Source organism: Malaclemys terrapin, chromosome 14, assembly GCF_027887155.1.
Source record: "Malaclemys terrapin pileata isolate rMalTer1 chromosome 14, rMalTer1.hap1, whole genome shotgun sequence".
Taxonomy (NCBI): Eukaryota; Metazoa; Chordata; order Testudines; family Emydidae; genus Malaclemys; species Malaclemys terrapin.
Window position 1 is genome coordinate 5,756,159 of NC_071518.1, and position 14,388 is coordinate 5,770,546.

Consider the following 14,388-nt stretch of genomic DNA (forward strand, 5'->3'; position numbering starts at 1 on the left):
ATAGGACTACATCAATCTGATCTAGAAGCAGCGTCCACATGGGCGAGTTACAATGCAGCACTTTGGGGCACACTTCTATTCACACCCCCGGAGTCTGAACTGTGGGGCAGTGTAGACATAACCTAAGCATCATAGTTACCCTTTCTTGTGCCAGCATCTAGCTTCCATTCCTGCTTGTTTTGGAGTGCAACATCTTTGTGCTCACAACTGCATACCAAGCCGGATCAAGGCCTGAGAGAAACAGCTGTGAATGATGAAATTTATAGAATACTTTGCCAGCTTTCTGTAGGAAAGTTGAAGACTCAGGATTACTTTAATAGGACTAATTGAGAGGATGACTTTAATAGAACTAATTCAGTCTATAAAAATGATGGCAGATCATGTGCTCCCCCAGAGTTGCAGCTTGGCTTATACTGAGCATGTTCACAAGGACTGAGCATGCTCAGTAACATCTACTGAAGCCATTGCCCTCACTCCACCCCCATATTATTGCCAGGTACAAGTCTGCTCTGCATTGCAGGGATCACACTGGACAAGAACGCTCCACTCATGAGAATCACCTTAATGAGACATGGCTCACAGTAGGTTGTGCAAATATTCTGTAATTGTCGGTGCTGCTTGGTTTCACTGGGCTTCTCCTGGGTTCATGGGTTTGGCTCCTTCTTGACTGGGGAACAAAAAGTGGTGGCACCTCCCCAACATCACCCACTTATGGCATGGAAATGAGACATTACTCAGAGTAAACTGTGCACATCTGTGACACACCCGCTCTTCTCTTTCATGCATAATGAAATAGCCAATGATGTTGACTTTCAAATTATAATCACTGAGCATCTGAGTTAACACCTCATTGATATCAATGGGGCAGTTCAGTCCTTGCAGAGCTATTGTTCCAGACTCTCTGCAGACTCATCTCTGTATCTGCCAGGTCTATACTCAAAAGTTAAGATGACTCAGCTACATCTCTCAGGGATGTGAAAAATCCACACCCTGAGTGACAGGGTTAAACCAACCTAATCCCTGGTGTAGAGAGCACTAGGTTGACAGAAGAATTCTGCTGTCCACCTAGCTACCGCCTCTCAGGTTTACAGTACAGACCTATATCGGTATAACTACATTGCTCAGGCATAATCCACAGCCCTGTGACATAGTTATACTAACCTAAACCCTCTATAGACAGTGCTATGTTGATGGGAGACCTTCTCCCATCAATATAGCTACCACCTCTCAGGGAGGTGTATAAACTACGCCGACGCATAGTAGCATCTTCACTAAAGGGATGCAGCTGTGACGCTGTAGTGCTGCAAGTGAAGACAACCACTCAGGGAGGTGGATTAACTACACCGATGGGAGAATCTGTAGTAAGCATCTACATTGAAGCGACACAGCAGTTCAGCAACAACTCTGCAGCTAAGCTGCTGTTGCGTTTCAAGTGTAGACAAGCCCTCAGTCCATTTTTTTTTTTTGAGATTTTCTTTGCAACCATAACAGCTTGAATCTTCTTTTCTGAATGAAAGCTGAGCTTGTGAGAAAAAGATAGTGTCAGAGAAGTGCTGGTATGGTCTGTGGGTGGGCACCTGTTGTTTCCACGTCCTGGTACATGAAGAAGAATATTCCTAACATTTCTTCCTCTCTCCGTCCAAAACCAAGTGGGATAATTCCAAACCAGTGACATGAATCAGAATCCTAACTGGGGCAATATTTTCCTCTGACTAAAATCATGGGTTTGGAGCTGGCTGGGGCTTACATAATGGCAGTACTCTGGTGTATGTTGAAAGAAAGCAAATATTGAATTAATTGCATCAGCTTTGCCCCGTGCAATCTGAAAAGTACACCCAGCAAAAGTGAAATTGACAGTGACGACAACAGATTTTCAGTTTCCATGAAGAGAAAGAGTGTGTCTCTCTTATGCACAAGTCAGGGATACAGCAGGCATTCAACCACTCATATCTGTGAGCATGCTTAAAGGCCTGATCTTGCAGTCCTTTTGGAGGCAGAACTCTCATTGACTTCATGTGGTCTGTAGGCACCTTGATTCCAGGCTGGCAGCTAAGGTAGTGAATTAATGTATTAACAGACAACTCACCCTAAGCAGTAGGTTTTAGAAAGGAAAATACCACAGATAAATCAACCTCAGTAGAACACTAAAGCAAAAGAGATTAAAGGGTGCAAAACTAACACCTTCAGCTTTGCATTCATGAGGAGCAACCCCACAATAACAAATTGAAGTACACTTGTATGATGAACAAAAACCAGTTTCAGCAAGGAAAGACATTTCCTGTTCAAAACCCCATTTGTTATAAGCGAGTTTGTAACAAGGTGATCTGTGCCTTTAAGGGCCTGGGTCAATTCAGTCCTGATCAGTTATCAGACCCAGCTGGGAAGGGGGAGGGGGTGTGTCAGGTGATCCCTGTAAAGGACAGAGGGCTAGCAGCTGAGAGGAGTTGGGGAGGGGAAATAGGCTTCTGTACTAAGCCCTGATGCAGAGGGACTGAAAGGGTGTGTTCTTTCAGCATTGAGAGAGGCAAAGGGAAAAGTCCTGGGATCTATAGCCTGTGGTGGACAGAAGAACAATTTCGGTTTTGATGTTTTGCCATAGTTTTATGTTTGAAGAATAAAATTGTGCCTGGAAGGAAATTTGAGCATGGGAGTGTGTCCTTCCTGGAAGGTCAAGGGATCCGACCTGAGTGGGGGATACTGAAGCATCAGTTAGCCTGAAGCCAGAGCGAGAAGGAGGTGCTTCAACAGATTTTAAAAACAACATTAAAACTTGTAAAAAATGCTTCCCGTTTACTTTTAGTGAACTTAAAAAATAATTATTTTTAGGTCTGAAAGTTCATAATTCTTCACTTCCATTTTCCTGTGATGAATCTCAACGCTTCAAAATATATAAACCAAATTTTGCTCTCACTTGCACTCAGTGGATTTCAGTAAAGATACTACAGATTTACACTAGAGTAAATAAGAGCAGGTTTTAGCCGTGCCTATTATATCTGCATTGTCATAGGTAAGCTATTGGCCTAGCCTAGCATACAGTTCCTCAGTGTTTAGGGAAAAAATGGGCATTGAACAAATATTACTGAGCCCAAGCACTCAAAAACTGAGAGTCAGCCCCCAAAAATCAAGATCTGGTACCAGTACATTCGGAGTACTTTTCATTTGCCTTCTGTTTTTGAGTCGCGGGTGGGCGTCAGATTTTCCAAACTTTATTTTACAACCGTGAAGGCTAGAAACTTACCTTCTATTTCAATTAATGCTAAGATTTTCATGTAGTCCCCTGACTCCGGGAGGGGAAGGAGCTTTAAAGAGAACCCCAAATCTTGTGAGACTAATCATAAACTAATGAGTGGACAGTACTGATTGAAGCATTTGTTTTGTAGGGTTAAAACTGCATGGAGTTTGCAAACAAACATAAGAAAAAGTAGGTCAGATGTGTGTTTTGCTAATATTCCTTTTTGTAGAGAAAGTTTGATTAAATTATTAATAGTAATAGTCCTTATGTAGCATTTTCCATCTTCAAAGTGCTCTCAAGATATTAATTAATCTAACTCGCTAATTGGGAAAGAGATTAAAATATGGTATTGGAATGAGAAGCCTCTGAAAAGACAGATCAGCAAATATTTTTTAAACCCACTTGTTAAAGTAGACTCATTGCAGGAAGCATAATTTGGAAACTCTGGGGCACTTAACCAAAGCCATATTTGTCTGAAGCCAAAAATAAACTTGCTTTGGCTTTAAAACTTTGTTGACCAGGTCTTGGAGCCAAGGACATTTTGGGGAGCAGCTCTAAGCTTAGAAGTAGATACCAACATATAGGATTTTGCAAAACATCCAAACTGTATGGCCATTTTTGTTGTACAGCCATGCAAAATGCCAGCTCTACCTCAATGGAGCTATGTTCAACGGACGTCAGTGGAATTATGTTGATTTTTCACTAGCTGAGGATCTGGCCTGAACCATCCCGGTCATTGGTTCTCTGACTTATTGGTTAGGTACTATTGTGTGGGGAAAATTACATTATTAGATAAAGACTGACACTTGAATTTATTTGGTATTTTATTTTCACACATCGACAAACCTAGGGGGCAGCACAGCGTGGTAGAACTCAGGGACTATTGTCTCCTACCTAGGTCCTCTTCATCCTTCTAATTAGACTCTAATATACAGCAACATAGAGAGGATTGAGGGCTAAGATCAAAATAAAGCAACACACATTTAACCTCACAATTTAATCAACATCTTACAGTTGCTACCAATTCATAAATGATTATTTTACCCCAAGGAACTTTCCTCGGAAAATAACTTTCCTCTTCCTTAAACACAGTTACAAATACATTCTTCCTGAAACTCTCCTTACAATGCGCACATAATCATGTAACTTCTGTAAGCACTTGTTTGAGAACCTTGAAAGGTACCATCAGGCCTGTAGGGGGTTCAGTTTCTAATAGCTTCACTTCGTCCGGGCCTGGTTGCTACTTTATAACATTATGAATAGCTTTTTGTTACCGAGTGAAATGTTTTCCCAAGATTGCATACCTGGCCTGAATGAAACCCTGCTCCAGAAGCTACTTGTTGTATCAGTACCACCACAGAGATTCAGAAGCCAAGTGCCATGTCACTATATTGAGCACTGTGAGGGGAAATGAAAGGAAGGGATTTATATACAGTCATATCATATAAAGCAATAGAGTTCTTGGAAAACTATGTGAAAGAACAAATAGAGAATAGAATTTTTGTGCTTTTATTCCTAAAAATACAGGACTGGAAAAATCCTAAATCTGTCCCCAAATGGAAACACTACCGCCTGGCTAATATAGTGGTTGAACTGTTATGAAAGGGACAGTGAGGGAGATTTCCTTGATTCTGGGGAAGTTCATCCTTCTCTCCAGATACTACAAAACTACTCCTCTCCTGGGATGTCTTATCGACATAATTCTAAAGAACAAATTCATAGCCTTTGAAATGCATCAGATTGCACTGCATGGCATGTTGTATTAAAATATTTTCTCCATTTGTTCTCCTGCAAGGGCTTTATATCTCCCCTGCCCCAGTTGCCTTCTGTAAATTGCTCAGCTTGAGTAACGAGCAATCCTCATGTTTGTGATTGTTATAAAAACAAAATTAAGATCAATTTAACATCACAAAAGTAACAGAACATGAAGATTTTTGAAGCAATTGTAATATTTATGAATAAGAACCCTTTCCTTCCATATGACAAGAATGATTTCTCCGAATTTGCAATGTTTGCAGAGCCAGACAAAAAAAGAGCATGAAAAGCACATGCAGAATAATCATCAACTAGCCCTGCGCCCTCAAATTTTTTACAACCAATGAGGAAGCCAGACCAGGGAGCTGTTGAAATTTAACTGTTTGTTCGGGGTGGTTGTTTCTTTTCCCCCTAAAGAAAGGTGTGTACCATACACTAAGAATGGCTTATAAAAAGGATCGGAGATCATTTGGTTATCTTAAAGCTGTACTTGCATAGCTTTTTATCTCTGCTTTGTGTTGATAGGTTGCCAGGCTCTTGAAAGCCGTTTTGGCTGTAAGTCTGACTGAAGGGCCAGGATCGTACTAATGAATAGCATAAAGGTAATTAGTCTGGCACATTTATGCAAGCAGCTGAAAACTATCTGGGGGCAGCGACTGGTGCCAGCAAGACCCTGCAGCATGGTCACCTGCACTCAAATAAACAAGAATGCAGCATGTGAGTATATTTCATTTTCATTAAAATAGTGCCCTGAACACCTGTATGAGTTAGCAACAATGAGGGCTATCAAAGAGAGGCCAGGCACAGACAATAAGAATAGTAAGTTTTGCTCTCACTGTCTTTCTAATATAGCAGTAGAGACCAACAAAGGGAACTTGAGACCTTGAAAAGAGATTGCAAAAAAACAAAAGTAGAATTTCAAAAGATAATAGAATGAGAGAAACTGGAGATGGAAAAGCCTGATGTTATCTAGACTATTTCCTTCACTCCTGGTTGTGTGAGATTAAAACATCATTCTTCAGTATTTGTGCAATGAGAGCCAATGGGTGTCATTGGGCTGGTTATGATTCTAAATTGTAACCATGCACAGGGTGCAAAAGAAGCATTTTTTCTACCTGATGGTCTGACTGATTTCTATAAAAGCGTATTTGTAAATGTAACTGAAACCACATTTAGGGCCTGATCCAAAGGCCATCAAAGTCAATGGAAAGATTCCCATTGACTTCAAAGAGCTCTGGATCAAGCTTAATCATACAGATTAAACACTGAAATGATTAATTTAAGAAAACAGGGTTTGATAGAAATACATAAAGCCCCCAAATGGGCTGAATAGACGATCCACATTAAATTCCTTACTAAAATGCAAAATAATATCGGGGTTTAGTGGTATAGTATACAATACTATTAACATATCTACAAATGACTTGTGGTTGGGCTACTCATGAGGCAGGCATGTCTAATCACTTGTATGGAGATCAGGTCACAGGGTAATAACAAATAATAAAATCCTACATATAGAAAGTGCATTTCATCCGGAATACTTTGTTCATTTCTGTAACTGTATTAGTTTTGTTGATTTTTTTCAAAAACACGGTTTTGGCCCTGTTTGAATACAGAGGAAGGTGATACTTTCTTCAACTGAATAATCAAACAGTACTCTTTATATCCACCTATGTGATGACCAAACAAGCTTTATTTTACCTGGTTGGCAGAAAACAAAGCAGAATGCAGATGTTTAATAGTTCCTCATTCATAAATGCATTTTGGCAGGTGACACCACAAAATAAATATTCTGCCATTGATTGCTTGGCATTTCAATAAGCCAGTTATTGTGAGATTAGTCTCCAAATGCAGTGACGCATTATTGTATTATATAAATCTTCCAGAGCATGAAAGCCTTATGTAACATACAACATGCAAGATTCTTTGTCACTCAGCAATTCCATATTAATTCATAACTCAATTTTACAAGGATGTAAATTGCATTTGCAATGTTATCCTAATGAATTTGAATTAATTTCAGCCAATTCCTTGTTTTGTCCTTCACAGAACAGAAAGTGTAAAGTTGGTTTATTGTGTTCTGAAAACTTCAGTGAATAAAGCTGCACTAAATCCTCTTAGAACAGACAGAATAAGTCGTTCAACAAGTGGCACAACTTGTAACTATAGGTCTTTCACCATCATTGAAAAATGTTGTTTACTTTTTAATCTGGAAAAAATGCATACTTTCTCCCTCCAGAACCTAGCTTAGCACCAGACCTTGTTAATGTAGAAACAGATCCACAAAAAACATCTAGTAATTTATTTCTAGCGTACAGTTTGAATTAGTCAGATGACAGTATTCTTCCCTTTTCTGACCTTTTTAGATGTTTTCTTAGCACAAGATGACAGTCTGTTTAAAAATTTTGTACTTGCTACCCTACCAGTTTTATTTCTATTGCAGGCCTGTTCAGGAAACTTGACTTATTCCATTTAAAAACATTTAAATAAAAAGATCAAAGCATTGTTCATTTGTTTGAAGAAGAGTAACACAGTATTAGTTTTAAAATCAGAAAGATCAGACCTTATCAATTATTAGCTCTTCAAATAGTTTAAGTGAATTCATTTACTGTATTTAGCATGTTCCGAAGTGTGTCTTAGAGTGGGTGTGTGAGAGAGAGAGTATTGAGAATTGGACTTGTCTACACTTACCGGGAGCAGCTTGTGGCAATCCATGCATTAGTGGTCGATTTAGCGGGTCTACCCGCTCGCTAAATCAACCGCAGATCCCTCTCTCATCCACTCCTGTACTCCACCTGAATGAGAAGCGCAAGGGGAGTCGACGGGAGAGCGTCTCCCGTCGACATAGCGTAGTTTGGACCCCGTGGTAAGTAGATCTAAGTACGTCAACTTCAGCTACGTTATTCACGTAGCTGAAGTTGCGTAACTTAAATTGATCTTTCCCCATAGTGTAGACAAGGCCTTAGTTTCTCTAAACTGATCTAAAACCAGAGGCCAGAATCTATCTTCATTTATGGTAAACCCTGGAGTTTCACAGATGTAACCCTGGGTAGATTTGGTTCCTACTTTAGAGTAAGAGAGCATTACACTTAAAGAAAAGAGACCACCCGGGTCCCAGAAGCCCAATGACCCCTTCCTCCTCACAGAGGAGTCTGTACAGCAGAAGCTATGCACAGGCTAGCCTATCTGAGCTATTTTGAATTCAGTTAGCACAAGTAACATAGTAGGGAAGACAGTGCACAGCAGACTTTAGCAGGGGTAGAACAAGCCTGGCACAGACCCTATGTACGTACTCTGCTTGCTAGCCTGCCCTGTAGCCCGTGCTATGCTGTCTTCCCCTCATATTGTTTTCCGAGCTAGCTGGATTCAAGCTAGCTTGCGCACGGCACTAGCTCAGGTATGCTACCCCGTGCACAGCTTTTGCTGTGTAGACATACCCAAAGATACAATGAACTTCCATTGACTTTGCTCATAGCCTGCAGGCAGTGCAGGGAGAGAATCAAATCTCAGGAGTGATGCCTGATTCTTTCAAGACTAAAGGCTGGAACCATCAAAGTGGTTGAGGCCACTGGTCCATCTAGTTCAGCATCCTACTTCTGACAGTGGTCAATTCCTGAAGCTGCAGAGAATGATGAATTTCCCCATACCCCACTTCTCAATCCAACTAGCTATGTGATGCATTGTATGGAGGTGGGGCAAGTTCTCCCTCCCCCAGGGCAGGCGATCAGGTGACATCCTGATACTCTGAAACATCAGCTTGGATTATAGACTCACATCTGTCTTTTAAGATAATAGGTGATTCAGTTTCTGAGGTATGTGCAAGTTACCTTAAAAAAAAAAAATCAGTTCTGTTCATGTGCTTGATGCTTGACTACAGACAAAGCAAGTACCAGGCTTTTGGTTTCAGCTGGGTAAGAAAAAGGACACGAGATGTACACACAAATCACTGCATCAGAAGACGAAGAGTGCACATCCTGGCCTATAAAGTAAAAGTGTCTGAGCTGATCTCAGCGGTCACAACGGTGCTGAGGGAGAGAAGTGATCGCTGAGGTCTGCCACTGCCTTTCATGGATCAAAGATGCAATGTGTGCTCACATCCACCCACTCAGCTAAATGAGTGAGCGACTGCATTCTGCCACTAGTGGGCCTCAAGAGTAACTCCAAAGGGGATGCCTTGCTATAGCTCATCCTAGATCCGACAAAGGTCTGGTTGACTATGCCAAGGATCAGATCAGCAAATAAAGGCCTCAGCTCTCCTTGTGATGCCATCATCATTGCAGTCAGTGGTGGTAGAGCCCTGCAAATCTGTGGGTATCCGCTTTGTATCCACGGATATTCACAGACCATTTTTGCGGATCGCAGCATGGATGCGGATACAAATTTTGTATCCAGCAAACAGGGCTCTGCAGCACACACTCACCCGAAGGGAGAGGCTGTCACCCAGCCTGCAGGCTCCAGCTCGGCTCTCAGAATCACACATCAGTGTGCAGGGCAGTTGTAGTCAGTTCTGGGAGTTGTAGTCCCCAGCTTGCTTGGAGGGAGGAGGTAAACTACAACTCCCAGAAGGGAGTGAGCCAACCGCTATTTTGAAGTTGGGGTGGTTCTTTAAAGGAGCAGGTGGCAATGGCTGCGTGCATTAGAGCCACTGTAACTGCGTAGGGGTGTCTGAGCCCCCCATGGGCCAAATTGTAGCCTCCCTGCCCGGAGCGGGGAAGGAGGTATGGTAGGGGTAGAGCAGGCAGCGGGGCAGGAGGTCTCTAGGGAGAAGTGGGGCTTGACACAGCCCTGCCTCACTGCTGCGCGGTGACCTGTGGAGCTGTTTAGAACCTGGCAAATACGTGCATGTCTACAGCTCAGACGTGGATATCCGCAGACAATTTTTGTGGATCGCGGATCAGATGCACACCTTTTTGTATCTGTGCAGGAGTCTAAGTGGAGGTGTTGAAGTTAGATCCCTAACAGAGAACGAGTGGCTGATAGTGTGTTCTCCGTAAATGCCTTCTTGCCCTGGTCCAAAATAGCCCAGAGGTAATCACTTTCCGGGCACTCTGTAGGACCCATGAACTTCATCTGGCTTTTAAAGAGGTGTAGGTGAATTCAGGTATTGGCCACTGTATGGGGTGGAGGGCAGTGTTTGAGTAGGTGCTGCAGCTGGAGGAGAAAGCGCAGCAGATTGCACTGTATTTTGTTTTTGTAATTGGCAGGACACCCAGAGCTTGTGAATAGGTACTTTTTATTTCATCTCAGTCACAATAAATTAACAAATAAAATTCTTTACCAGTCACCTATGAAAACATGTTGAATGACCCAGGCTAGTTAGTCCAAGATCCAAAACCTCTCCAAGATTTTGAGCCTGCTTGGTAAAGAATGGACAATTTCAGTAATAGTATATCTGTAGTGAAGATTAAATCCATATTAGCTTTACCCTGCCAGTTGGAATTACCTGTTTTTTATCAGGTTCCTATCTTAACCACACACTTTGGAAGCAAAGAGAAGCTCAACCTTTAACAGTCTGCTGCTGCTTTCCTAACAAGCTTACAGAACTCTGTCCGCTACATACCATTTGATAAAAGTAAAGGCATTAGACTGTTTATGTAACCCTTCTGCCCATCTGAGTTGGCAGCAACAAGAGCCGGGTTCAGTATCTAGGGGTTCCGTTTTAATAACGCAATGCAAAACCGGCTCGAGCCCCCACCCAGTGATCTGGGACAATTACATACCACCCCCCTGGGCACCTCTAAGAGGCAATAATTTCCCTTTCGCAAGCACGGAGTCTGAGTGTAGCAGAAAATGTTTAATAATATGAGGTAAACGACATCAGCATTAAATTGGGAAAACACCACAAACAGGATTCATAGCACAAACCATGAGCAAAAGACCCACCCCCAAAGTCCCAAAAGTCCAACACCCCAAAAGTCTCTTGAGTCCAGCAACCCAAAAATTACCCCAAAGTCCAACAACCTAAAAGTCTCTGTTCCTGGTTAGTGCAGCCCCAGAGTTCAAAAGTTTATCTGCAGAGTCTTACCACCCCCGACCCCCCGCCTGGGTGGAAATGGGGGGGAGAAAGGGGCACGCGAGGTATTAAGGGGCACCTTACGTTTGAGGCTGACTGCCCTGCCTCTCTATGGGGTTCTGCTGCAGCCTTTACCACGAGCCGCTTTACTTCACCAGCCGCTTCGCGAGCTGCTCCAGCCGTCCCACAAACTGCTCCGCTTCGCTTTGCTTGCTGTCCCGTGGGCCACGCCAACCGTCCCACAAACTGCTTAGCTCAGCTTTGCTTCACTTCACTTGCCGTCCCGTGGGCTGCACCAACTGTCCCACAAACTGCTCTGCTCCACTCGCCGTTCTGTGGGCCACGCCAACCGTCCCACAAACTTCTCAGCTAGCCACTTAGCAATAAATCTTCAGGCTCCCCCACTAGTTAAGACACCACTCAGTGATCTCAGCTCTTAGTGATTTCAGCTTGTAGTAGGGGAGCCCCAGTGCTGGTGCACTATTGGCCCAAAGTGAATTTAGCATAGCAGCCTGTAATTAGACTCTTATTGGAATCAAAATTAGCTCTGCTATTCAACAGCAGAGAGAGGAGGTGGTGCAATTAGTGTTTCAGGCCCTCAAAAGGGCCCATACCATCAGGTATAAATACCTGTCCCCAGCCTCTCTCAATTTACTGGGTTTTGTAACCCATGCCCTTTGTCTAGCGAGTGCTACTTAGTTAATGGTGAGTCCCTCTGTCATACAACAGTTCCACTGGCCTTGATTCACAGAATCAGGGTAACAACACTTTATTCTTTCTGCCCCAATAACAGAGAAACTGGGGATCCCACACCAGCCAAAGTAACCACTTTCAGTTGCTGTGGGCTCATGCTAGGCCAGTGGGTGTGCCTATGCAAACAAAATCAGCCCCTGAAGTTCTTTTCCACACTCGCCATAATTCACCACCAAATGTTAGGGTAGAGCTCATCCTGACTCTGCTTACATTTACATCAATAAACTGGAGTGCAACATAATCCAAAACTGACATAAACTCAACTGAACTTTCAACACCTTGTCATGATGGAACATAGCCAAGTCATCAATGCGATAACCCAGCAAATCTAGACATTTATTGTGTGAGTCATAAAAAGAAATCAACCCATTCTGGACTTCTCTGTTAACATTCAATCCAAGTGGTTGAAGCAGAGCCACAATTTCTTAAGGTTTATATGTTTCTTTATTTTGTTTTGGTTATATGTTTATTTGTGTATTTCCCCATTTGGAAGATGTTGCCATGGAAATTACACCAGCTCAACAGCAGGAAAAAAAATTCTTCTAGCTGGGTGTGGTTCTCAAAATGTTTAGCTTGCCAAATGTTTAGTTTCCTGTTCTTACTTGTTTTGCTTCAGAGTTGCGTACAGTGTGTTCTAGGGATTCCCCATGGAAACAAACCAAGAGTCTCCACTAAAAACCAAATTTAAAAGATCTGCTGAATAAAGAAAGTTGACCATCCATAAACCTGAGAACCAATTGGAATTGTCTTTTTACCCCTCTCACTCCTCTGAAATATAGGAGGATTAATTTTAATGTTCTTTCTTCTAATTTCATACCCAAATTCTTATTGATTTTCTTTCTCACAGGAGTATCTAAGGAAATTGTAGACAAGTGCAAACTCTTTTGTCTCTGCCAAAAGCAGATTCTGATATATCATTGAAAAGATGTAGAGCCCAATTCTAATCACAGTTACAGCAATATAAATCTGGAGTAAATTCAGTTATTAAAGGATTTACAGTGCTCTACTTTATGATTAGAATCGGGCTTTCAAATTCTTTTCTGTGAAGTTTGTATAAGTTATAATAACTGTCAGGCAGCACACATGGCTCTCGACAGTTCAAACTTCAACATAAATAACTAGAGTGTTTCAACTTTTCTGCTTTCAATATGTCAAACTAGAACCCATTAGATCTTACCAATGATTGATTCTCAATCCTGAAGTCTGAATAGTAGATAATGTTTTCACCCCTCAGCTCATAGAGAGCCGAGAAGCGATGGGGAGTGGAAACATTATCTACTATTCAGACTTCAGGATCGAGAATCAATCATTGGTAAGATCTACCCTATAGATTGCAGCCCACCTCTTTAGTAAATTCTGAAGACACTAAAGGTCTGGGAGAAACTTTTCCTAAGGCTTTTGATTCTGACATCAACACCAAATGTATTTTTCAAGAGTGATTTCAAAGATCTCTTGTAAAATCCCTGCAACTACAACTAATTACAATTCAAAGACATATGAAGACATTCAGGTAGTCCTAATCTATCAATTTCAAACAGCAAAAGTGAAAAAAATCTAGGACATCATGATGCCAGAGAGTAAAGATACTTATATATATTAGTTATTGCTCAAAGGGCTTGGGACGAAGGAGGGGGGGATGAATGAAAACTTCCAGTCACTTAACAGTTTTAAGGAGTTAGACTAAACAAAGGTTCGGTGGGGCTGTAGTCACCCCCTTTTCCTCATTGCATGAAGAGAAGGAGCTGAAGCATCTCTTGAAGGGAATGGTCCATATAGGAGTGGTCAAGGAGAAACTCCATTTCTATATAGGGTTACCACCTTTCTAACAGCTGGTAACTGGAACCCCAAGGCCCCGCCCCCTGCCCTGCCTCTTTCCGCAAGGCCCTGCCTCTGCTCCACCTCTTCCCCCCCAAGACCCCGCCCCCATCGCTCACAGCTACTTCACCAGCACGACCAAAGCCACCTTGCCCGCCACGTGTGGGCTGCACAGGGTTACGCGCCACCACAAGACGCACAAGCAGCCTAGCCCCAAAGGCAATGTCAGCGTCTGCTGCTGCTGCGCTGCCTCCTTCCTTCTGCTTAGAGTTGCCATCTTTCCACAGATAAAAAAAATGGACATCAGGGCTTATCAAATGGCACTCAGACACACAAGCCGAAACCTGGACTGTCTGGATGAAAACTGGATGGGTAGCAAAACTACTTCTACAGTGGCATGGAGAGGAGGACTTTGGGTGTATCCTGGAGCCAGGCTTTGGGCCTTCAGGCTGTCTGCAGATTCAAAAAGACATTGCTGCCTGTTCACATGCTGAAGGTTTTCTTCATAATCATAGGAATGGAAATATTTTTTAAATTCAAAAGCTAAATTCTGCAGAAATTGATGGAAAAGCCCCCAGGAATACTGCATCCAGATCCAGTATGTTATTTAGCCTGCTGGAAAACTCAGCATGTTGCAGATAAAGTTATTGCTGTTGTTTGCTATGCAGCTAAACACCCCATCATTTTTGCAGGCATATATGTACCAAGACATGCCCTGTGGCAATATTATTGCAGAGAATTATTATTCTACTCACAAAAGGATAAGAAGTTAAAAATGGCAACACTGGGTCAGACCAATGGTCCATCTAGCCAATATCCG

General features: G+C 42.3%; 1 protein-coding gene across 1 annotated transcript in view; it reads left to right on the plus strand.

Annotated features, from left to right (window-relative positions):
* Positions 1–5,486: 5,486 nt before the first annotated feature.
* Positions 5,487–14,388, plus strand: part of CA5A (carbonic anhydrase 5A) — a 34,115-nt gene continuing 25,213 nt past the window's right edge. Inside the window, exon 1 of the mRNA XM_054048751.1 lies at positions 5,487–5,704. Within this exon, the coding sequence (XP_053904726.1) occupies positions 5,575–5,704 (130 nt within the window). The 5' untranslated portion in view covers positions 5,487–5,574. The remainder of the gene's footprint in view (positions 5,705–14,388) is intronic.